The 27,366-nt window shown below is 42.5% G+C and overlaps 1 protein-coding gene across 1 annotated transcript in view; it reads right to left on the bottom strand.

Moving 5' to 3' along the window:
• LOC126156153 (glutamate receptor ionotropic, kainate 2-like) overlaps positions 1 to 27,366 on the bottom strand; it is a 281,981-nt gene that overhangs the window by 188,158 nt on the left and 66,457 nt on the right. Inside the window, exons 4-5 of the mRNA XM_049916279.1 lie at positions 22,829 to 22,970; positions 4,699 to 4,827 (exon numbers count right to left, since the gene is read on the bottom strand). Coding sequence (XP_049772236.1) covers positions 4,699 to 4,827; positions 22,829 to 22,970 — 271 coding nt within the window. The remainder of the gene's footprint in view (positions 1 to 4,698; positions 4,828 to 22,828; positions 22,971 to 27,366) is intronic.

Genomic DNA, 27,366 nt, shown 5'->3' with positions numbered 1-27,366 from the left:
TCCTACACTGGCCGTACACCACTGGTGATCGTCGAGGGGACACTGAATAGTGCACGGTACATCCAAACCGTCATCGAACCCATCGTTCTACCATTCCTAGACCGGCAAGGGAACTTTCTGTTCCAACAGGACAATGCACGTCCGCATGTATCGCGTGCCACCCAACGTGCTCTAGAAGGTGTAAGTCAACTACCCTGGCCAGCAAGATCTCCGGATCTGTCCCCCATTGAGCATGTTTGGGACTGGATGAAGCGTCGTCTCAAGCGGTCTGCACGTCCAGCACGAACGCTGGTCCAACTGAGGCGCCAGGTGGAAATGGCATGGCAAGCCGTTCCATAGGACTACATCCAGCATCTCTACGATCGTCTCCATGGGAGAATAGCAGCCTGCATTGCTGCGAAAGGTGGATATACACTGTACTAGTGCCGACATTGTGCATGCTCTGTTGCCTGTGTCTATGTGCCTGTGGTTCTGTCAGTGTGATCATGTGATGTATCTGACCCCAGGAAAGTGTCAATAAAGTTTCCCCTTCCTGGGACAATGAATTCACGGTGTTCTTATTTCAATTTCCAGGAGTGTATAAGCAGTTCACTAACTTTATCTCTAATACCTTGTATATTTTGATGAAATATACTAATTCCCTCATTACTCGGATACCTAAGCTTTGTCGAAAGTGGTTTCTTTGTTAGAGAGACTTCCCTTAAGCAGGAATACCTATCAGCTGACTTCAATCTAAAAAAGGTGCAGCTCTAACACCCACTACTGCAGGAATTTTCCCATGAGTGATCCCACCAACCCCACCTATGCTGTCACCTATAAGCTTTGCCAACCTCCCCTTCCCATACCTGTTGAGGTGCAGGCCATGTCTAGTGAAACCCGTCCTGCTGATAGACTCCACCGACACCACTGAAATGTGACCCATGCTTTCTGTCATCAGCGCACCCCCAAGTCTCATGTTATTACGCCTGATGGCTGTATTAAGATGAGGCAGATCGTGACGGTGAAACAGTTCCACGAAATGCCTGAGTGGGTATCTTTTCCAGGTCACCATCTATGTTATACTCCCCATCCCTACCAATACTATTACCAGCCCCACCCACAATCACTACCTGATCCTCTTTAGTAAAATCCCTACATAGCCCCCCTATGTTAACAGTCACCTGACCCAACCCTGCATTAGGCTTCACAATGCTAGTGACCTGGTACTCACTCCCCAGCACTTCCTGCAACTGCTGGCCTACACCTCTGCCATGAGAACTACCTAACAGCAGAACCTTCTTCTTCCTCTTCGACTTTGCAACTGTTCTAGGCACAGTAACTACTGAGGTCTGCTGCATACTTCCTACATCTACAGCTACTAGAAAATCCTCTCCACTAGACTCTGACAGTTGGTCATATCTATTGTAAACACCAATAGTAAAACTATCTGAAAATCTTCTTCTCCTAGCAGATCTCTTGCCAACAGCCAGCTCCCATTCCCCAACCCCCTTCTCCCTCCTCATCCTATCTAGCTCCTCCTGTGCGTTTTTCAACTGCACCTGAAGGGCACAGATCTTACGCTCCTGCTCCTCTATCAACTTACTCTTGCTACATAATAGCTAATGTAGAAAATACTTTTCTGACGTATTTTGGCATGATGCGCTCTCCCCATACATAACACAAAAGTTTCGAGATGCATCTGCTGCCTGGCCGTCTATTAAACCTGAAAAGAACAAACTGACACAGAAGTTAGCCCTTTTTTCCACATGCGACTATTTTGGGTTGAGAGGTGAAGGGAATCATGTTCAAAGTTCCATTAGATTGATAACTTCAGCAGACAGCAGAATAACGTTTTTAAAAATGTATCAGTAAATGTACTCGATCCCGCGACGTCTTGACTACGGTGCGCATCGCTTACTGTTACGCTACTAGCTGACACGTAGCTACAGCCGCTCCAGAAGTCAACAACAATTCCTCCAGAACTGCCACATTCCAGAGTGCTGTGAGATAATGTATATGGCCGGATCTAGAGTTCTGAGAAACAAACAGTTACAGCTTTTCTTTTGCACTGCACGACGTTTTCAACGAACAGATAGTCCAATAGAGTAGCTCAAGCAGGAGGGAACACTTCCTATTTTAATTTCTGCATCCTACACTGTTGGCAGTTCTGTGTAGGTGGCATTACGTGATTTTATTTCGGTGATCACAAAATAGAGACGAATGTTTGCACTGGGTAGCCGAGGCAGCTACTTCATGGTGATTCAGTCAACCAAGTAAACAAATGTACTGAACATACTGCAAACCACTACAGGGAGCCTGTGTGTCAGAATTCTCATACAATGTGGCGCAATGGCGTTACGACAGAGAAATGAGTCACAGAGAAGAGGATTTGGTGGTCTGTTGGATTTCTGATAGGTTCATATACTTATGGTCTAGGTTTGATTCCAACTTCTGCCAAAGACTTTTGATAGGGAGAGAAAGATTCTATTCTCTTCTGGATACGCCAAGTAAAGAAGGTATAATGACATTGTGGTCTGAAATTCACATTAAAAATGATATTCCTTCTCTACCAAGTAGACGTTATGTTGAACCACAATAAAGTCAGGAGTGTCGACATGTAGAAACTCTATCACCAGTAATCTCTCTTATACCAGTTATTTATTTCTATTGACGAAACAAACGCTATGTAGGGTCACAGGACACTTATAACATCTTTTATTTGAGCTTCTGTATGTCGATAAAATTGGTTATGAACTTCTGAACTTAACACGGAATTTTATCCCTTCGTGACAATACAGCTCGACTACAATTTGTTGTTTGTTCAAAACTGCAGATTCCTCAACATCGCCACATATTGTGCGTGAATGGGTTCGAATCCTGGCCTGGCACTAAGGTTTTCATTATGTATTATCAAGCTCTAGCACGAGAACACCTATCTGCTGGTGGATAATAATTTTGATTTTTAATGTATATTCATTCGTTGCAACACTAACGATATCTGACGTTTTTGTGCCGGTCGCTGTGGCTGAGCGGTTCTAGGTGCTTCAGTCTGGAACCGCGCGAGCGATACGTTCGCAGCTTCAAATCCTGCCTCGGGCACGGATGTGTGTGAAGTCCTTAGGTTAGTTAGGTTTAAGTAGTTCTATGTTCTAGGGGACTGATGCCTCAGATGTTAAGTCCCATAGTGCTCAGAGCCATTTGAACCATTTTTGAACTGTAAGTTCAAGCATGTTATTCCTAGCTGCTGGTGGAGAAAAATTCGGTAGCTGACGTCTTTTTATGTGTAGTCAACAACCGATATGTGTGGGGTTCGTTTCCTAGTCAGCAGTGAACTCTTCGTCATAGTATTTCTAGTTCAAGCATGCTCACATGTCGCTGCTGGTGTAAAAAACCCATATTTAACGTTCGCTTTATCTAGAATAAAACAGCGATAGGTGATGGGTTGGAGCCCTGGAAAGGAAAAAATTAATATTTCGTCACGTCATTTCAGTTAAAACATGTAGCTACTGCCGAGAAAATCCGATATGTCACAATTGATTGTGCTTCGATATCAATCCGATGAGGTTCTGGGTTCGAATCCCTGTCCAACACAAAGCTTTACCTCAAGGTATTTCAAGTAAGTTACTTGTGAAGAAGCAGTATTTAACATCTCTCGTAGTTCGTTAACAGGGACAATAGATGCTGGGTAGGAATTCACGTCCGTAAAAATGTTTACGTTATGTAATTTAAAGTTGATATTTGCGAACTAATACTGTCTAAAATCGTGCTATGCCTAGTCAGGAATGACTGTTAGTTTCCGTCAGTCACGAAATCTCTGCTTAGTCTGCAAGACTTAGGTTTGAATCCATATGCAGAACAAGACGGTTCGTCGTGTCATTTGAAGTTCATACATATTCTCAACTAGCTGTTCGAGAATAACTTAAAATCTTAATGATATTTTGTGTGAAATAATAAGTGCGGTATGTTACTTTGAAGAGGAAATCATGAATACGACGAACTTACTACGTGCATTACCTATCTGACGTAATAATGAGAGTGGTAACATTTCAGGTATGTCATTTATTGTAATAAATGTGAGCTTACAAGCCTGAAGGACAGTATCATTGTGTTAAGGTGTTCCCTGTTATTTTTAGTATCGTGGTATTAGTTTACATCTTGAGTTATTGCAATACAGAGCAGTGTTTTCTAGTGGTGACTTGTTGGAACCATTTTCAATAGTCAAATGAATGTACCAAGGAGGGATTAGATGACCTGATAGACTGCTGCGTTATGCGGGTTGCAAGCGAACTAGGTGAAATGCAATTTTGTTCGTTCGGATACTTTTGAGCACGACTATACGTCCGGAGCACAGTACTGTATGACAGTGAAATATAGACTACGGGAAAACCGGAACACAAGACAGTCGAAGCATTTGAGATGTGGTGCTACAGAAGAATGTTGAAAATTAGATGCATAAATAAAATAAGGATTGAGGAGGTCCTTTGCGGAATTGGCGAATAAAGACATATGGAAAACATTGACAAGAAGAAGGGATAGGATGATAGGACAAAACCTCCAAGGTACTAGAAAGAGCTGCAGACGCTAAAAATTGTAGAGGAAGACAGAGACTGAGATACACCCAACAAATAACTGAGGACTTAGGGTGCAAGTGCTAGTCTGACATGAAGATGTTAGCGCGGGAAGAGTGCAACATGAAGGGGAGTGTTAGCAGCAGCTTACCGTGCGGCTGGAGCGCAGCTCTGCTGGAGAGTCGTGCAGCAGTCGCTCCCGCTGGACCATCCTGAGCAGCGTGAAGTTGGCGCCGGCGCCGCTGCCGCGTAGGCGCGACAGGTCCAGAGTCAGGGCGTCCTGCAACGGTACACGAGGCGTCACATCAACAATTCGACATGCTCATGATCTACACTACTGGCCATTAAAATTGGTACACTAAAAAGAAATGCAGATGATGAACTGGTATTCATTGGACAAATATATTATACCAGAACTGACATGTGATTTCATTTTCACGCAATTTGGGTGCATAGATCCTGAGAAATACGTACCCAGAACCACCACCTCTGGCCGCAATAACGGCCTTGATACGCCTGGGTATTGAGTCAAACAGAGCTTGGATGGCGTGTACAAGTACAGCTGCCCATTCTGCTTCAACATGATACCACAGTCCATCAAGAGTAGTGACTGGCGTATTGTGACGAGCCAGTTGCTCGACCACCATTGACCAGACGTTCTCAGTTGGTGACAGATCTGGAGAATGTGCTGGCCAGGGCAGCAGTCGAACATTTTCTGTATCCAGAAAGGCCCCTACAGGACCTACAACATGCGGTCGTGCATTATCCCCATGAAATGTAGGGTTTCGCAGGGATCGAATGAATGGTAGAGCCACGGCTCGTAACACATCTGAAATGTGACGTCCACTGTTCAAAGTGCAGTCAATGCGAACAAGAGGTGACCGAGAGGTGTAACCAATGGCACCCCATACCATCACGCCGGGTGATGCGCCAGTATGGCGATGACGAATACAAGCTTGCAATGTGCGTTCACCGCGATGTCGCCAAACACGGATGCGACCATCATAATGATGTAAACATAACCTGGATTCATCCGAAAAAATGACTTTTTGCCATTCGTGCACCCAGGTTCGTCGTTGAGTACACCATCGCAGGCGCTCCTGTCTGTGATGCAGCATCAAGGGTAACCGCAGCCATGGTCTCCGAGCTGATAGTCCATGCTGCCGCAAACGTCGTCGAACTGTTCGTGCAGATGGTTGTTGTCTTGCAAACGTCCCCATCTGCTGACTCTGGGATCGAGACGTGGCTGCACGATCAGTTACAGCCATGTGGATAAGGTGCCTGCCATCTCGACTGCTAGTGATACGAGGCCGTTGGGATCCAGCACGGCGTTCCGTATTACCCTGCTGAACCCACCGATTCCATATTCTACTAAACAGTTATTGGATCTCGACCAACGCGAGCAGCAATGTCGCGATACGAAAAACCGCAATCGCGATAGGCTACAATCCGACCTTTATCGGAAACGTGATGGTACGCATTTCTCCTCCTTACACGAGGCATCGCAACAACGTTTCACCAGGCAATGCCGGTCAACTGCTGTTTGTGTATGAGAAATGGGTTGGAAACTTTCCTCATGTCAGTACGTTGTAGGTCTCGCCACCGGCGCCAACCTTGTGTAAATGCTCTGAAAAGCTAATCATTTGCATATCACAGCATCTTCTTCCTGTCGGTGAAATTTCGCGTCTGTAGCACGTCATCTTCGTGGTATCGCAATTTTAATGGCCAGTAGTGGTTATAATATTTAGGAGAAAATCTTTGCAGCCCCCTTAGATTGATGCAGATGATGTTGTCGTTTAGCGTGCTGTAAAGGTGTCAGATGATCGAAACGAATTGCAAAATAATTTAGACAAGATATCTGTATGGTATAAAAAATGGCAATGCACTCTAAAAAATGAAAAGTGTAAATTCATCCACATGTGTACTAGAACGATCCGCTAAATTCCAGTTACACGATAAATCACACAAATCTGAAGGCTATAAACTCAGCAAAATACTTAGAGATTACAATTGCGAATAACTTAAATTGGACCGATCACATAGATAATGTTGTGGGGAAAGCAAACCAAAGACTGCGATTTATTGTTGAAACTCTTAGAAAATGTAAAAGGTCTACTAAAGAAACTTCTTACACTACTGCCGAGCGGTTCTAGGCGCAACAGTCCGGAACCGCGCGACTGCTACGGTCGCAGGTTCGAATCCTGCCCCAGGCATGGATGTGTGTGATGTCCTTAGGTTAATTAGGTTTAGTTCTAGGGGGCTGATGACCTCAGAAGTTAAGTCCCATAGTGCTCAGAGCCATTTCAACCGTTTTTGTTAAATCCCAAAGTGCTCTGAGTCATTCGAACAATTACACTACACTTGTCCGCCCTCTTTTGGAGTACTGCTGTGTATTGTAGGATCTGCATCAGGTATGACTGATACCGATGAAGTTCAAAGAAAGGCAGCACGTACTGTATTATCGCGAAATAAGGGAGATAGTGCCACGGATATAATACGCGAATCAGAATGACAGACATTACACTAAAGGTGTTTCTGGCTGCGGCAGGACCTCATGATATTTCAGTCACCAGCTTCCTCCTCAGAGTGTGAAAACATTTCGTTAGCGACAACCTGCATTGGGATCGTCGTAATAAAGTAAGAGAAATCAAAGCTCACACGCGAACATTTACGAGTTCGTTTCTCCCGCGCGCTGCTCGAGAGTGGAACGGTAGAGAAACAACTTGAAGATGGATCGATGAATCCTCTGCCAGACACTTAATTGTGATTTGTAGAGTAATTATGTAGATGTAGATAACTGCCTCACGACGCACCCTAGCATTTCCACAGATCCTCGAATAAAGTATGAGTCATAAAACAGTCCCTGTATGGATAGTGGTCGAGTTTATAGGAAACAAACTAACCGGAGAAAATTAGGACAACACACGTCGCCTTGAAGCGCTATAGATGATGTAATAGTAGTACCAGGTAATCACGTGACTTTCCACCGCTGACGAGAGTCATGAGAGTGGAGCCGTGTAAATGTGGAACCAGCAGACGGATCGACTTGACGACGCGGCAAAATGACTGTCGTATTTCGAACGAGTCCGTCACCACACTGTGAATGTAGTAGTCCGATTTTTTGGTGCACCACGCGGGCTGTCTACAAAAGAATGGTGTACTACTTGCAGCCATGTTACACAGCCTAAGAATTGTGGTGGTAAGAAGGTCTTAACCAACAGTGCGGCCTTTATTGCTAAGCCTTTTCGTCCGCATTGAAAACACTCACCTTTGGCGAAACCTTCAAAACAATATCTTCTGCCCTGATGCGATATGTAATGTTTCTCAGCTGAGAATTACTGGATAAAATTATCTGCACTACACGCGCGAATGGGGCGCAGAATGAGTCAAATTTATCAGGTCTGTCTTTAGCTACAAGTGAAGAAAAGTCCTTGCTGAAACATTGTGTTCGATATTGTGGTGCAACGTCAGCACGCCTCAACGTGGTGCACTCTGGGTAACGCTAAGAACCGGACAACACTGGTTGCCAGACAATCTGTACGGAAGGGATAAGCAGGACCAAATGCTAGGGCCTGCATACAAGTCTGGTAGATAACGGTATCGACATCGACTCGTGGAGATAACATCTTGTACCTACTGATAACAAACAGACCCGAACTTTTCGACTCTGTATGTGCAGAACAGGGAATCAGTGATCATAAGGCCGTTGCAGCATCCCTGAATATGGAAGTTAATAGGAATATAAAAAAAGGGAGGAAGATTTATCTGTTTAGCAAGAGTAATAGAAGGCAGATTTCAGACTACCTAACAGATCAAAACGAAAATTTCTGTTCCGACACTGACAATGTTGAGTGTTTATGGAAAAAGTTCAAGGCAATCGTAAAATGCGTTTTAGGCAGGTACGTGCCGAGTAAAACTGTGAGGGACGGGAAAAACCCACCGTGGTACAACAACAAAGTTAGGAAACTACTGCGAAAGCAAAGAGAGCTTCACTCCAAGTTTAAACACAGCCAAAACCTCTCAGACAAACAGAAGCTAAACGATGTCAAAGTTAGGGTAAGGAGGGCTATGCGTGAAGCCTTCAGTGAATTCGAAAGTAAAATTCTATGTACCGACTTGACAGAAAATCCTAAGAAGTTCTGGTCTTACGTTAAATCAGTAAGCGGCTCGAAACAGCATATCCAGACACTCCGGGATGATGAAGGCATTGAAACAGAGGATGACACGCGTAAATCTGAAATACTAAACACCTTTTTCCAAAGCTGTTTCACAGAGAAAGACCGCACTGCAGTTCCTTCTCTAAATCCTCGCACAAACGAAAAAATGGCTGATATCGAAATAAGTGTCCAAGGAATAGAAAAGCAACTGAAATTACTCAACAGAGGAAAGTCCACTGGACCTGACGGGATACCAATTCGATTCTACACTGAGTACGCGAAAGAACTTGCCCCCCTTCTAATAGCAGTGTACCGCAAGTCTCTAGAGGAACGGAAGGTTCCAAATGATTGGAAAAGAGCACAGGTAGTCCCAGTCTTCAAGAAGGGTCGTCGAGCAGATGCGCAAAACTATAGACCTATATCTCTGACGTCGATCTGTTGTGGAATTTTAGAACATGTTTTTTGCTCGAGTATCATGTCGTTTTTGGAAACCCAGAATCTACTATGTAGGAATCAACTTGGATTCCGGAAACAGCGATCGTGTGAGACCCAACTCGCTTTATTTGTTCATGAGACCCAGAAAATATTAGATACAGGCTCCCAGGTAGATGCTATTTTTCTTGACTTTCGGAAGGCGTTCGATACAGTTCCGCACTGTCGCCTGATAAACAGAGTAAGAGCCTACGGAATATCAGACCAGCTGTGTGGCTGGATTGAAGAGTTTTTAGCAAACAGAACACAGCATGTTGTTATCAATGGAGAGACGTCTACAGATGTTAAAGTAACCTCTGGCGTGCCACAGGGGAGTGTTATGGGATCATTGCTTTTTTCACAATATATATAAATGACCTAGTAGATAGTGTCGGAAGTTCCATGCGGCTTTTCGCGGATGATGCTGTAGTATACAGAGAAGTTGCAGCATTAGAAAATTGTAGCGAAATGCAGGAAGATCTGCAGCGGATAGGCACTTGGTGCAGGGAGTGGCAACTGACCCATAGCATAGACAAATGTAATGTATTGCGAATACATAGAAAGAAGGATCCTTTATTGTATGATTATATGATAGCGGAACAAACACTGGTAGCAGTTACTTCTGTAAAATATCTGGGAGTATGCGTGCGGAACGATTTGAAGTGGAATGATCATATAAAATTAATTGTTGGTAAGGCGGGTACCAGGTTGAGATTCATTGGGAGAGTCCTTAGAAAATGTAGTCCATCAACAAAGGAGGTGGCTTACAAAACACTCGTTCGACCTATACTTGAGTATTGCTCATCAGTGTGGGATCCGTACCAGATCGGGTTGACGGAGGAGATAGAGAAGATCCAAAGAAGAGCGTCGCGTTTCGTCACAGGGTTATTTGGTAATCGTGATAGCGTTACGGAGATGTTTAACAAACTCAAGTGGCAGACTCTGCAAGAGAGGCGCTCTGCATCGCGGTGTAGCTTGCTCGCCAGGTTTCGAGAGGGTGCGTTTCTGGATGACGTATCGAATATATTGCTTCCCCCTACTTATACCTCCCGAGGAGATCACGAAAGTAAAATTAGAGAGATTAGAGCGCGCACGGAGGCTTTCAGACAGTCGTTCTTCCCGCGAACCATACGCGACTGGAACAGGAAAGGGAGCTAATGACAGTGGCACGTAAAGTGCCCTCCGCCACACACTGTTGGATGGCTTTCGGAGTATAAATGTAGATGTAGATGTAGATGTAGACATCTCTGTATCCAGGAAACCCTTATTGACAGTAAAGAGCACTTAACCAATAGACTGGAAATACCAGAATATGACCTGTTACTGTGCGGCTGATCCCGGCGGAGGTTCGAGTCCTCCCTCGGGCATTGGCGTGTGTGTTTGTCCTTAGGATAATTTAGGTTAAGTAGTGTGTAAGCTTAAGGACTGATGACCTTAGCAGTTAAGTCCCATAATGTTTCACACACATTTGAACATTTTTTTGAACATGACTTGTTACAAACCACTTGTCACCGTACCTATGGAGTCGCCACAAATGTGCGCTCCTCCGAGTAACGTACTTACAGGGTTAAGACATCCTTCACCAACAACACTTACAAAGTCAAAATGATAGAAATAATTATCAATACTATATATGTAAACTCCCCGCCACCGAACGGACACCTGAAGTCCTGCCTTTACTGTCCCACCCAGCAGGCTATGTGGGGGACTTCAGGAGTCATCAGACGCACGATAGCAGCAGTGAACCCCTAGCAAGCTGGGTCGATGATAACAATCTGTTTCTGCTATTTTATGCAAAAGACAAGGGATCTTTTAAATCAACAGCATAGAACCTAGAATACAACCCTGATTGGTGCTTCGTAAAAAAAGACGGTCAGTTCACAATTGCTGCAAGGGACCTGCAGAGTACTTCAAGACCTTCCACACAGTCAACATCGACCACCCGTAATCGAAAGCGCGTTCCTCTGATCAGATCCTGTCCTCGTCCAAGATGTAATTTTAAGAAGGCGGGCTGGAACAAGTTCCTCAACCACCTTGAAAAGTGTTGAGGCTGGATTCCACCCACTATCGAAAGTTGCCAAAAGTTCACAAGAGTAGTGATTGAAGTAGCAAAGACGACCAGCCCTAGAGGATTCCACAAGGAATATTTATCAGGATGGAATGCTCAATGTGTAAAACTATACAAGGAGTTCCTCTAAGGAGAGATAGCGGATCACCTCCTACTTGACATGGCTAGACGTGAGAAATGGACAGAAACAGTCGTGAACGTGGGCTTCAAATGTTCTAGCAGAAAAGACCAGGCACTTTTAAAGAATTAGGTGTAAGTCCTAAGCATACAAGAGGGGAAGTGGTCTCTCACCCGGACAGGACTGCGAAGCACGTTGTGAGTATTTCAAGAATACCACAGGCCAAAGCTCGCACCACCCACATCAAACAATAATTTATGAATCTGAAACATCTAAGCCCGACCACACCGTATTTTCCCAATCATTAATTGTCGAGTAAATAACAATGTCACTCAAAGAAGTTAAAGCGGAAAAGGCACCAGGACCTGATGGAATTCATCCTGAATTCTTCCTGAACGGTGGTAAATGTACCTAATAATGGGTAACAGAGTTCTTTACTGATATCATGATGAGGAGGAGAATACAGAACGGAATGAAAGGTCTAACGTCATCGCTACCCTTAAGCCAAGAAAACCAAGCAACGAGCCGGAAAGCTACCGCACAATAGCCCTTCCTAGCTAAGCGTACAGAAGTATTGAAAGAGCCATTTACAAAACATCTGGGCTATAACATTTGAGAAAATTCCGATTGAACAAGCTGGTTTTCGCCCTGAAAGAAGCCGTATGGACCAGATAATGTCACTCGCCACCTACTTAGAAGCAGACTTTGAAACTAATTTAAGAACATCAACTGCATTTATCGATCTCTCAGCAACTTATGACATAGTATAGAGGCACAATCATCTCTACAAACTTGTTCAAAGAATCCCATGCAGGAAAACAGTCCAACTTATTAACAGCATGCTTACTGGAACGTCATTCTTGGTCGTACTGTGCAACAGGATAAGCCCTTCGAAGACCCTAAATGATGGATTACCCCAGGGATCTGTCCTTGCCCCACAACTTTTTAATCTGTACATCTCTGACATGCCTAAAACTAGCTCTCATAAGTTTGGATGTGCTGATGACCGGATGTTGGCAGTGGGACATGAAATTTTTAAGGATCGGAAGCCATCTTTAACATCCGATCTGATGATATTGGGAATATACGTTCTTAGACGCAGACTGAGACCAAACCCGACCGAGGCTGAGATGGCTTGCTTTCACTTGCGCAACATTGCGCCAGACAGATGGCTCCAGGTGTGCTTTGGTTACAGACTACTTCACCACAACCAGCACCCAAAATATCTAGAGGTTACACTGGACCAGATAGAGCCTATAAGAAGCATCTGGGAAACACCGCTGTAAAGATAAAAACTAGGAACAATATTTGCAATGAAATCGATACCATTAGCTTCTTACAGGCGTTGATAAATATCAACGGGGACAGTTGCAAATTTGTGCATCGACCAGGACTCGAAACCGGGATCTCCTCCTTACATGGCAGACGCTCTATCCGACTGAGCCATCGAGGACACAGAGGATACTGTGATTGCAGGGACTTATCTCTGGCACGCTCCCCACGAGACTACATTTATAGTGTCCCTGCTCACTATACTCATTACTCGCAGCAGTCAATCTACCGATTCCCATAAGAGTATGAGCAATGTGAGTGCATCCGCACTGAAGAAGATCATTGGCCAGAAGATCATTTGGTTCACATAACCCGACACTCTCCCTCTCTCTCCTGAGACCAGGGTCATCAAACTACGGCTCACAGGCAAAACCGATCCGCGAACATCATCAATCCGGCCCACGGTGACACGTCAGACATGCAAGGTATTCGATCTTCCGTATTTTTTCTTTTAAATACAGTCGAGCTTTGCCTATCGAGCGCTTCCCATAATGGTTATTCGAAAAACGAGTAGAAGAAAATGAAAACACTGACTCGCTTAACGAATCATGTTTTGCATAGTCTGTTAAGTGTTTTTTTTCAGTCTTTAATAACCATCTCAAACCTACTTTCTGATCTGGATCTGTTTCTTTGGCCACTATAAATGAACACTACGTCAGGATTTCTCCTATAAACTACCGCTCTGTAAAGTATAAACTCCGTGAATGATACACTCAGTCAGCAGAACTGATCGCAAAGCGCATCGGGCCGCAATTATCGCCACCCATACCGCCCGCGACGGAGCCGCATATTCTCTGCAACGATGTTGCAAGATATTTTCTTCGCCAGCGTCTGGCAACCCTTTTCCTTGCAGTATCTGTTTATGAATTCAAATTCTGTTTCGTCATCGGTAACAGACACGTATTCATTACGGATACCCATAAAGCAATAGCTATGCACACCAAGATTTTAATTAAACATAATACTATTTATCTTCCAGTAAATTTTGAAACATGGGCATAAACAAACATCTTCAGACAAATTTGTTCTAAAACAGTATTTACTGTACTAAAAGTAAAAGATTACATTACTATACCGTAAACCTGCTTTACTATTGTTTCGGAATGGAACGATTTGACTTACTCTAAATGGATTCCTACAGAAAAAATGTTTCAATTAACTAGAATTAATTACGAGGAAGATTCAGGGATGAATCACGCTCATTAACCGATGTGACACTGGACTGTGTAAAATTTACAACACAAACAAATCATACAAAATACGTACAATAACCAGTTGCTTTTATTATAAGATCAATTAAGATACACATTAACATACACATAATGTAACTGGACATTTCAACTGTAATTTATTATTTGAGATTTCCTGAAAATTTACCATACCTAAGTGAAACACATAGTCAACTCACATAATGAGATTTATTTAGCTATAACTTCCCACTCAACAACTATATGAAGTTGTGGATCAAGTTTACTGATCGAAATAAAAGCATGCGACTTTAAATGCTAGCCATTTAGTTTCGATCTGTGAATATTTTTGTGTACTTTATTTTGGAGAATGTTTTTCTCACACAGATAAGTAGTGCCGAAAGTGGAAAAGAAAACAAGAGTAAACTTAAGCAACTGATTGAAATGTGTGAGAGGAATTTAAATACTTATCTTTATAAAAATCACTTCTTTGTAAATCGGCCATTTGCATTTGAAATTCTCAGGCAACACTGAACGTATCGGTGTTAAAAGGATTCTGAAAAATCTTGATACCGTTTGCAGTTGCATCAAAATCTGAAAAATGATTTATTTTCGCGAGTACTGAAACTTTCAATTGCGAAATCTGCCAGAAATGGATTCTCTGATTGTTTACTGAATGTTCGGCATGTATTGAAATACGTGAAACATTTTTTGTCCAACTGAAACTGAAACAAAACTTTCTTTGAGGAAGGATTTAATATGAGTGCACAAATCACTCAGTCACTGGTTTTCTCCCTGTGATTATAAATTAAGGTTGTTAATACACACATCAAAAAAAGTTTTGCATCACATCGGTTCCGAGAGTTCAGGGACATGTACAGAAAATTGGAATAGAGATCAACATAAACATCATTTCCACCCCTTTTATTGCTTATGGGAAAAACACATTGCACGTTGTACCACCATACAGCGAGACTTTCAAAGGGGTGCACGCCGGTACTTCTAATACCCAGTAGCACGTCCTCTTGCATTGATGCATGCCTGTATTCGTCGTGCCATACTATCCACAAGTTCATCAACGCACTGTTGGTCTAGATTGTCCCACTCCCCAACGGCATTTCGGCGTAGATCCCTCAGGCGTGGTTGGTGGGTCACGTCGTCCATAAACAGCCCTTTTCAATCTATCCCAGGCATGTTCGATGGGATTCATGTCTGAAGAACATGGTACGCACTCTAGTCGAGCGACGTCGTTATCCTGAAGGAAGTCATTCACAAGATGTCCACGATGGGGGCGCGAATTGTCGTCCATGAAGACGAATGCCTCGCCAATATGCTGCTGGTATGGTTGCACTATCGGTCGGAGAATGGCATTCACTTATCGTACAGCCATTACGGTGCCTTCCGTGATCACCAGTTGCGTACGTCGGCCCCACATAATGCCACCCCAAAACAGCAGGGAACCTCAACCTTGCTGCACTCGCTGGACAGTGTTTCTAAGGCGTTCAGCCTGACCGGGTTGCCTCCAAACACGTCTCCGACGATTGTCTGGTTGAAAGCATGTGCGACGCTAATCGGTGAAGAGAACCTGATACCAATCCTCAATCCTGAGCGCCGGCTGGAGTGGCCGAGCGGTTTTAGGCGCTTCAGTCTGGAACTGAGCGACCGCTACGGTCGCAGGTTCGAATCCTGCCTCTGGCATGGATGTGTGTGATGTCCTCAGGTTAGTTAGGTTTAAGTAGTTCTAAGTTCTAGGGGACTGATGACCTCAGATGTTAAGTCCAATAGTGCTCAGAGCCATTTGAACCATTTTGAACCACTCCTGAGTGGTCCATTCGGCATGTTGTTAGGCCCATCTGTACCGCGCTGCACGGTGTCGTGGTTGCAAACTGCAACCACGCCATGGACATCGGGAGTGAAGTTGCGCTTCATGCAGCCTATGGCGCACAGTTTGAGTCGTAACGCGACGTCTTGTGGCTGCACGAAAAGCATTATTGAACATGGTGGTGTTGCTGTCAGGGTTCCTCCGAGCCATAATCCGTAGATAGCAGTCATCCACTACAGTCGTAGCCCTTGGATGGCCTGAGCGAGGCATGTCACGCCAGTTCCTGTCTCTCTGATCTCCTCTATGTCAGAACAACATCGCTTCGGTTCACTCCGAGACGCATGGACACTTCCCTTGTTGAGAGCCCTTCCCGGCACAAATTAACAACGCGGACACGATCGAACCGCGGTATTGACCGTCTAGGCATAGTTAAACTGCAGACAACTCAAGCCGTCCTCCTCCTTCCTGGTGGAATGACTGGAACTCATCGGCTGTCGGACATCCTCCGTCTCATAGGCGCTGCTCATGCATGGTTGTTTACATCTTTGAGCGGGTTTAGCGAAAACTCTGAACAGTGAAAGGGCCTGTGTCTGTGATACAATAGCCGTCCGTGGTGGCCGAGCGGTTCTAGGCGCTACAGTCTGGAAACGCGCGACCGCTGCGTTCGCAGGTTCGATCCTGCCTCGAGCATGGATGTGTGTGATGTCCTTAGGTTAGTTATGTTTAAGTAGTTCTACGTTTTAGGGGACTAATGAGCTCAGAAGTTAAGTCCCATAGTGCTCAGAACCATTTGAACCGCTTGTAATACAATATCCACGGTCAACGTCTGTCTTCAGGAGTTCTGGGAACCGGAGTGATGCAAAACTTTTTTGGTTTGTGTAGTATTAACCGCAAGGTTTCTGAGTAGTGAATTGCATCGGATTCGTCTTTAAAGCAATTTTAATTAAATTAAATACTCACTGTACCCCGCATGAACCACGGACCTTGCCGTTGGTGGGGAGGCTTGCGTGCCTCAACGATACAGATAGCCGTACCGTAGGAGCAACCACAACGGAGGGGTATCTGTTGAGAGCCCAGACAAACGTGTGGTTCCTGAAGAGGGGCAGCAGCCTTTTCAGTAGTTGCAGGTGCAACAGTCTGGATGATTGGCTGATCTGGCCCTGTAACACTAACCAAAACGGCCTTGCTGTTTTGGTACTGCGAACGGCTGAAAGCAAGGGGAAACTACGGCCGTAATTTTTCCCGAGGGCATGCAGCTTTACTGTACGATTAAATGATGATGGCGTCCTCTTGGGTAAAATATTCCGGAGGTAAAATAGTCCCCCATTCGGATCTCCGGGCGTTGACTACTCAAAAGGACATCGTTATCAGGAGAAAGAAAACTGGCATTCTACGGATCGGAGCGTGGAATGTCAGATCCCTTAATCGGGCAGGTAGGTTAGAAAATTTAAAAAGGGAAATAGGTAGGTTAAAGTTAGACATAGTGGGAATTAGTGAAGTTCGGTGGCAGGAGGTGGCAGGTGAATACAGGGTTATAAATACAAAATGAAATAGGGGTAATGCAGGAGTAGGTCCAATAATGAATAAAAAAAATAGGAGTTGCGGGTAAGCTACTACCAACAGCATAGTGAAAGCATTATTGTAGCCAAGATAGACACGAAACCCACGCCTACTACAGTAGTACAAGTTTATATGCCAACTAGCTATGCAAATGATGAAGTAGTTGATGAAATGTATGATGAGATAAAAGAAATTATTCAGGTAGTGAAGGAAGATAAAAATGTAATAGTCATGGGTGACTGGAATTCGACAGTAGGAAAAGGAAGAGAACGAAACGTAGTAGGTGAGTATGGATTGGGGTTAAGAAATGAAAGAGAAAGCCGCCTGGTAGAATTTTGCACAGCGCATAACTTCATCATTGCTAACACTTGGTTCAAGAATCATGAAAGAAGGTTGTATACATGGAAGAACCCTGGAGATACTAAAAGGTTTCAGATAGATTATATAATGGTAAGACAGAGATTTAGGAGCCAGATTTTAAATGGTAAGACATTTCCAGTGGCAGAAGTGGACTCTGACCACCATCTATTGGTTCTGAACTGTAGATTAAAACTGAAGAAACTGCAAATAGGTGGGAATTTAAGGAGATGGAACCTGGATAAACTGAAAGAACCAGAGGTTGTAGAGAGTTTCAGGGAGAGCATAAGGGAACAATTAACAGGAATGGGGGAAAGAAATACAGTAGAAGAAGAATGGCTAGCTTTGAGGAATGAAATAGTGAAGGCAGCAGAGCATCAAGTAGGTAAAAAGTCGAGGGCTAGTAGAAATCCTTGGGTAACAGAAGAGATACTGAATTTAATTGATGAAAGGAGAAAATACAAAAATGCAGCAAGTGAAGCAGGAAAAATGTAATACAAACGTCTCAAAAATGAGATCGACAGGAAGTGCAAACTGGCTAAGCAGGGATGGCTAGAGGACAAATGTAAGATGTAGAAGCTTATCTATTGAGGGGTACGATAGATACTGCCCACAGGAAAATTAAAGAGGCCTTTGGAGAAAAGAGAACCACTTGCATGAATATCAAGAGCTCAGATGGAAACCCAGTTCTAAGTAAAGAAGGGAAAGCAGAAATGTGGAAGGAGTATATAGAGGGTCTACACAGGGCCGATGTTCTTGCGGACAATATTATGGAAATGGAAGAGGAGGTGGATGAAGATGAAATGGGAGATATGGTATTGCGTGAAGAGTTCGACAGAACAATGAAAGACCTAAGTCGAAATAAGGCCCCGGGAGTAAAGAACATTCCATTATAACTACTGACAGCCAGTCCAGACAAAACTCTACCATCTGGTGAGCAAGATGTATGAGACAGGCGAAATACCCTCAGACTTCAAGAAAAATATAATAATTCCAATCCCAAAGAAAGCAGGTGTCGACAGTTGTGAAAATCACCGAACTAGCAGTTTAATAAGTCACAGCTGCAAAATATTAACGCGAATTCTTTGCAGACGAATGGAAGAACTGGTAGAAGCCGACCTCGGGGAAGATCAGTTTGTATTCCGTAGAAATATTGGAACACGTGAGGCAATACTGACCCTATGACTTATCTTAGAAGAAACATTAAGGAAACGCAAACCTACGTTTCTAGCATTTGTAGACTTAGAGAAAGCTTTTGACAATGTTGACTGGAATACTCTCTTTCAAATTCTGAAGGTGGCAGGGGTAAAATACAGGAAGCGAAAGGCTATTTACAATTTGAACAGAAACCAGACGGCAGTTATAAGAGTCGAGGGGCATTAAAGGGAAGCAGTGGTTGGGAAGGGAGTGAGACAGGGTTGTAGCCTCTCCCCGATGCTATTCAATCTGTATATTGAACAAGCAGTAAAGGAAACAAAAGAAAAGTTCGGAGTAGGTATTAAAATCCATGGAGAAGAAATAAAAACTTTGAGGTTCGCCGATGACATTGTAATTCTGTCAGAGACAGCAAAGGACTTGGAAGAGCAGTTGAACGGAATGGACAGTGTCTTGAAAGGAAGATATAAGATGAACATCAACAAAAGCAAAACGAGGATAATGGAATGTAGTCGAATTAAGTCGGGTGATGCTGAGGGAATTAGCTTAGGAAATGACACACTTAAAGTAGTAAAGGAGTTTTGCTATTTCGGGAGCAAAATAACTGATGATGGTCGAAGTAGAGAGGATATAAAATGTAGACTGGCAATGGCAAGGAAAGCGTTTCTGAAGAAGAGAAATTTGTTAACATCGAGTATTGATTTAAGTGTCAGGAAGTCGTTTCTGAAAGTATTTGTATGGAGTGTAGCCACGTATGGAAGTGAAACATGGACGATAAATAGTTTAGACAAGAAGAGAATAGAAGCTTTCGAAATGTGGTGCTACAGAAGAATGCTGAAGATTAGATCTGTAGATCACATAACTAATGAGGAGGTATTAAATAGAATCGGGGAGAAGAGGAGTTTGTGGCACAACGTGACTAGAAGACGGGATCGGTTGGTAGGACATGTTCTGAGGCATCAAGGGATCACCAATTTAGTACTGGAGTGCAGCGTGGAGGGTAAAAATCATAGAGGGAGACCAAGAGATGAATACACTAAGCAGATTTAGAAGGATGTAGGCTGCAGTAGGTACTGGGAGATGAAGAGGCATGCACATGATACAGTAGCATGGAGAGCTGCATCAAACCAGTCTCAGGACTGAAGACCACAACAACAACAACTCACTAGTAAAAAGAAGTAGTCTTTCAGAATGAGATTTTCACTCTGCAGCGGAGTGTGCGCTGATATGAAACTTCATGGCAAATTAAACTGTATGCCGGACCGAGGATCGAACGAGCATTTGCCCGCGAAACGCAAGGTTCCGAGTTCGAGTCTCGGTGCAGCACACAGTTTTAATCTGCCAGGTAGTTTCAGATGTACTAAGAACTTTAGTCACAAAATACACTAATGCCACTATATTCTGCTTTTCAGATCGCACATGTAGAATGATCGCATAGGAATCAAAATCAGCAATTCCCACTAATTCCGTTGCTTGTAAGTGCGTCAGTGACACTGTTTTTAAAGAAAGAGTTTGTTTTACCCTTAGCATTAGTACTTCACACAGCATATAGCGATACGGTTGTTACCGTTTCTAATGCCTTGCTAACAATAGTGTAATCGTGAAGTACTGAATTTCTAGACTTATTTATGTATCTTGTCAGCATTAACTGTTTGATGGCAGTAGCTTGACAGCTGTATAGTATCCTTGCGCTGTAAAAGTGATACACACTGCGATACCCTACCCAATCCATTCGAGACGATTTTGATGGCTATGATTCAAGTCATAAATCTTTAATGATACTCGTGTATTATGATAAGCAACCTGCTCTTGTATAAATAACATCTGTTCTTCTCCTACATGAGCTTGTCTGTATGCTGCAACACTTGGAACTACCCTGACATACTATTTGTTTACATACATAAATGTTTCTGTTCCATTCTATCCTACAATATGCACACAGTCAAATTGCTTAAACATTAAAAGTCTCGAATTTGTGGTAATTTTCGTGTGTCTTTGGATGATGATGTTGCAAATTAGTTCTGATTATTTTGGGTGGGTAAGTACAAGTACAGCAGCTACATTCTTTGTAAAATAATTATTCATAAGTAACAGCGATAAAAATTTATATTACCTCAGTAACTGTTAATGATCTTGTATTTAGTGCTATTTTATACTTATCATAGTGGTGGCAATGCCTGTAAAATGTTTATGACCGTTTTTTGCAATCATCTTTAGACTGCGTCGCCATATTGTGTCATAAGTTATATTAATTAATATACGGACCTCTGATATCTTGTAAAGATATCCGGGGGCTATACTGAATAATAAATTATTGGGATAAGGACTCCTGGGTAAGCTAATTAGGTAATAAATTGCACCAATAAAGATAAGGGTGACATAAATACAGCAGTGGTCATTGTCGCTAATAAATTACAGCGGTAACTATAAGTGTGATGTAAATATCGAGATAAGGATAATTAGTTAATAAATTAAATCTTAAATAAATATATTTATTACGATAATACCCAGGATTCTAAACTAGGTCTTAAATAAACACAGAATAAGAACCCATGCGGACTGCTGTGCGACGGGACGGCTAGAGGAAGGCGGGGGTTGGATGACAACTGCAGTTTGTTTATATAAAAGTCGTAAATCACTGCTGGTTGAGAAGTATTTCAAAGTCTATATCCACTTTTAGCACATTTATAATGCCTCATTTCTGATACTTTTTGTCCAGTATCTGCTTGTACACACACCAAGTGCTAGTCTCATCAGTGCAATAAAAGAGGCTATCGAGATTAATGAGATAATTTAGTCAGTAAAACAGAGACTTGATTTTTAAAAAATGTGAAATTTGGCGCTCAATTACTGTCAGAACCGTAGAAGTCGGATGCAGGGAACAGTATGTCATTGTTCTGTGTCGAGAAAAAATTACTGATTAAATAGAAAGATGATGCATGGACTCTGGTATTCGCAAGTAGTTGATAAAAGTTCAGACTGCGAGCAACTGAGATCTGCACTAGGCGCTCATGACAAAGAGTATGTAATGTCCCCACAGTAAATACCCTCTACCACGCACCAATTAATCATTTTCAATCAAACCATCCACATTCATTCACTTTGGAAAAGTTATTTGATCTGATTTTCTCGTAATATATGCGGCGACAGCTCGTCGACGCCAAAGTGTTTTCTAGTGCATTTATTCTTTGAAATAACAGAGAGGCATATATGCATTCTCCAAGGTTGTTTGAGTGGTAACTAGGACAGCTTCTGGAGTATCTGTTGAGGGATTGACGTGTTTCTGAGAGATACATATTCTGCTTTTCTTCTCGCTAAAGCGAGCCAATTAACATTTGTGCCACTACCGATTTGTTTTGAAGAGAAAGAGATTGTAAAAGGAAAATAATTAAGGTGTGGAATCACCGGAAATCTGGACATGTAATGGAGATGGATTTAATACACGAATTCCTCCATAAATAAGGTTTGTGACATTTTTGTTCTGGAGTGAATGAACGAATGAATTTTTTCTGAATCATTTGTTGATCACGTTGGCCCTGTAATTAGTGGGGAAGTTTCAGCTGTGTCGAAGAGAGCCTGCAATCACTGAGTCAGTGTTAAATCGTCCAAAAAAGCTTCGTACACGTCTGGAATTCGCAATCTTTCGTAAAAGGAACAAATTGTCCAAACGATTGATTCTCCCAACTGACTGCAGTTCAAAATGGCTCTGAGCACTATGGGATTCAACTGCTGTGGTCATCAGTCCCCTAGAACTTAGAACTACTTAAACCTAACTAACCTAAGGACATCACAAACACCCATGCCCGAGGCAGGTATCTTAAAGACAACAGATACACGTCTATACAGACAAGACCTTACACAGAGATAGTGGCTAGCTGCATTGATCATCTATTCTTAGATTAAAGAGACGGCAACTTATTATCCGAACATTAAAGTGTTAAAAGCACTAGAGAAACTACTGTATCGCAGTTCAATAATCGTAAAATCAGTTCGGCGGAACTGTAAATCTGGATATTATTTCAAGAACTTGTCGCAGCGTCCTGAACATGCTTACCAGTGAGGTGATGAAGAATGATTGGTAAAGGCCCATGAGGTTGACTTCATTGGCCTGCCACAGCACCTCTGGGATCAGCTCCGTGGCCACGTCCAGCACCAGACGAGTCTCTCCCGCTTGCCGAATCTCCTTCAGCAAAGACCTGCAAGTGAAAGCACACAGTAGAAGAAGTATTTATATGTCTTCCCATCGTTTCAGGAAACTGAATAAGATGTATCGATTTATGCAGATACATAAAGTCAAACTCCAAACACAATTTCACTATAGTTATATGACATTATTATTGTAATTTACACTCAAGAAAAGCAAAGATATATTTGCATGTCATCTAGTTCACACTGCTTAACTCTCATCACGTTACTCCCTACAATACTCACACCATGTCGCTGACTCTACTTCGCTCAACAACACACTTACTTCACTTCAATCACTACACTTCACTCACTTCGCTCACTCTACATCACTAACTCCCCTTCCCTCACTCTGCTTCACTCATTCCACTATACTCACTTCCCATCAGTCACAAATTCATTCATACTACATCAGCTACTCCAATTTTGTCACTCTACTTTATTTACTCTAATTGATTCACTCTACTTCACACACCCTTCTTCACTAGCTTCATTCCATTCTGGTCATTTTACTTGGCTCCCTCTACTTCATTCACACAGCTTCACTCCCTCTACTTCATTCATTCCACTCCAATGTACTCCTACTCAGTTACTCTACCTCACTCACTCAGTTACACTCCCTGTACTGCATTCACTCTACTTCATGCACTCTACTTCATGCACTCTACTTTAATCATTCCAAGTTTTTGTACCATATTGATAAGCTAGGATAAGGTAATATTATTATTTATTTTTCAGTGGTCGTTTTTTCTGAGATTTTTATTTAGTGAGGTTCTTTGTTATACAGAATACACATAATCTACATGGTATTATTTTTGGAATTGTGATGTCTATTGGGAAAAGTTATCCAGGTTTTATATTTTTGTGTCTTTTACTCTCTGTCACACAATCAGACTCACAATCACAGAAGCTGTGACTGCATCTAAAATAAATAAAAATGTATGTATTTTTGGCATCGATTCCAGTTAATATGAATAGTTTCATTTCAAAATATGAATCACCCTCATTTTGCGTATTGCATTTTATGTGAGTAATTTTCAAAGATACATAGTGAGAGTACAGGCAATTTAACTGTTTCTCTGAATTAGTCTCTGCAGAAACTTGTTAGGGGCTTCAGATAGCCTTTCTCATTAGCTTCAATAAACTTTGCACATGTCTATTTGCTACATTCTTCTGTATTATCCTGTAGTAAGGCAAGCATAGATAGATTAGGCTGTAGTAAGTTAATAAAAGTGTATCTGCATTTACTAACACAGGTATATCTACCTTTATGAATATGTTATGTGAAGAAAACGGTCTACTGACACATAGTCAACACGAATTTAGAAAATATTGTTCCTGTTGAACACAACTAGCTCGTCTGTCACACGAAGTAACGACTGCTATCGACAGGGTATCTCCAATTGTTTCCATGCCTCTAGATTTTCCGGAAGGCTTTTGACACCGTTCCTCACAAGAGACTTCTATTTAAACTGCATTCTATGGAGTATCGTCTCAGTAGTGTGACTGGATTCGCGATTTCTTGTCAGAAAAGTCACAGTTCGTAGTAACTGACAGGAAGTCATCGAGTAAAACAGAACTGATAACTCGCGTATCCTAGGGAATTATTATAAGCCCTTTGCTGTTCCTAGTCTATATAAACGATTTAGGTGACAGTCTGAGTACCTCCCTTAGACTGTCTGCAGATGATGTTTTCCTTTACTGTCTGGTAAAGTCATTAGAAGATCAAAACCAACTGTAAAGTGACTTAGACAAATGTCTGTATAATGTGAAAAGTGGCAATTGACCCGAAATGAGGAACAGCTGAATAACTATGAACTACAATTACGAACAACTTAAATTAGAAAGAACACGTAGAAAATGTGGGGAGGGCAAACCAGAGTCTGCTTTTTATTGGCAGAACACTTAGAAGTTGCAACAGGTCTACTAAAGAGACTGCCTACATTACGCTTGTCTGTCCTCTGCTAGAGTACTGCTGTGCAGTATGGAATCTGTACCTGGGATCTGTACCGGATAGGATTGAAGGACATCGAAAATTTTCAGAGAAGGGCAGCTCGTTATGTGCTATCCGCGAAATAGCAGAGATAGTGTCACACATATGTAAGCGAGTTGGGGTGGCAGTCATTAAAACAAAGGCACTTTTTGTTGCTTTGATACCTTCTCACGAAATTTCAATCAATAGCTTCCTCCTCTGAACGCACAAATATTTCATTGAAGCCAATCCATATAGAAAGAAATAAGCATAAAAATAAAATAAGAGATATCGCAGATCGTACAGAAAGAATTAAGTGTTCACTTTTCCCACCCAATGTTCGATGGTGGAACAGTAGATAAATAGTATGAAGTTGGTTCCCTGAACCCTCTGCCAGGGACTTAAGTGTTAACCACAGAGTAATCTTACAGATGAGGCGTAAATAGGTGATTATTTTACACTAAATTACAGAGAACAAATTTCGTTACGCATTTGTTTCATTAAAAACACAGAGAACTGCAAAATTATTAGTGTCGATTCATAATAATAGTGTGCAATGCTGAATTTTCTGTCTTTTATTGTTCCTATTAATTGAGAAAAACATGAAGGACGTTCAGTCATGCATTGTTCTGACACATTTCTCAAATTTATTGAAGTAAAGGAAATCAGTTCCAGTATAAATGATTAAAAATTTACTGTTTATACTGGTAGTGAATGAAGTGATCCTGTTTCCTTAAATTTCGTTCAGAAATGCGTGATTCAGTTTGAAAACAGTTTTAACTTTTCATTCCATAGTTTCTTTAACATCTTAAGAAGTATAAAGCTTTCAGATGGAGTGTCTAATGACAAGTGCTAGCACCTCTCTTAGCCTGTATGTACTGCATTGCCACAAAAGTATTCTGATGTTAAAGGATGCTAAGTAGGCAAGAAATAATTTAAAAATTTAACGGTCATTGTTCAATGTGTCAGTGTGTCTTTGGGCATCGATTGCCTGACTATCGATTTTCGAGTGTAAGAGGTCACGATATAGATCGTGCTGTAACTCAGCGGAGGCCAAGATTTCGGCTTGCAGCCCTTGCCCAGGCACGAGTGCCAAAGCGCTCGGCCTCGCTGCACATTTCTTCAACCGGCACGCCGGCAGGCATGCTGGCTGAGCATGAGAAGGGGGAAGTGGGGAAAACAGGGGCACTCGCACTAACTACGGCTTAGTTTTATATTTCTCAACAAGTAGATCACAAGCAAAAGGAACTTTCAATATTATTTAATTATTTTTGCCTTTATGAAGAGCCGGCTGGTGTGTCCATGCGGTTCTAGGCGCGTGACCGCTACGGTCGCAGGTTCGAATCCTGCCTCGGGCATGGATGTGTGTGATGTCCTTAGGTTAGTTAGGTTTAAGCAGTTCTACGTTCTAGGGGACTGATGACCTTAGAAGTTAAGTCCCATAGTGCTCAGAGCCATTTGGCGGTCAAGTCCACTTAAGACGAGAAGTTCAAATGGTTCAAATGGCTCTGAGCACTATGGGACTTAACTTCTGAGGTCATCAGTCCCCTTGAATTTAGAACTACTTAAACCTAACTAACCTAATGATATCACACACATCCATGCACGAGGCAGGATTCGAACCTGCGACCGTAGAGATCGCTCGGCTCCAGACTGTAGCGCCTAGAACCGCACGGCCACTCTGGCCGGCAAGACGCGAAGTCTGCAATCCATTCCGCATGGTATAATGTTCGTTCCTGCACTCCTTTTTCCTTCAGAAATTCGACAATAGTGGTTTTTAAATCGAAAGATTGTTTCAGGCACGCCCCTTGTCATAACCAATGTACTTAGCAGTAATACATGAAGTCTCCTTATCGTTCAGATCCATTGAAAACTGTTGCAACTGACAGGGAAGAAATGCCTGCAACTTGAGAAATTTTACTGTTCGTACCTCCAATTTTTCACCTGCTCCATGTCTGCAAATCTAGAACAAAGTGCTTCTTGATGTACAGAACAATGAATCCCGTCTGTCGATCGTTATAACATGTTGTTCTTTCATTGATCAACTAAATCTTTAAATTTCGGAGAGGACGGACACTACCAACGAAGGACAGAATGAACGACAACAAGATCGAAACAATGGAGTCACAAGAAAACCTAACAACCACGTCCACTCGTTAACAGAACAAGAAAGTAAAAAGCTGTCTAAGGCGAGGCAATGTGTCCAGAGACGTACGCAAGGTTAGACTGACTAGCTGAGCTTGTTTCTTTTTTTTTCCTTTATTGATTTTCAATTCCCCCTGAAGGGGGCGGGCTGGCAGCAGCTTAGTACGCTGCTCTAAAGCCTACAGACTTTTATTTTAAAAACGGAAAAAGAAAAGAAACAAGAAAAACAGGCGATAAAACGGTGACATAAAGTGTAGTATGGCGGAAAAACGCGAAAAGTTAAAACAGAA

The sequence above is a fragment of the Schistocerca cancellata genome, chromosome 2 (genome assembly GCF_023864275.1).
Source record: "Schistocerca cancellata isolate TAMUIC-IGC-003103 chromosome 2, iqSchCanc2.1, whole genome shotgun sequence".
NCBI classification, from domain to species: Eukaryota; Metazoa; Arthropoda; class Insecta; order Orthoptera; family Acrididae; genus Schistocerca; species Schistocerca cancellata.
This window is presented reverse-complemented; position numbering and strand designations above follow the sequence as displayed.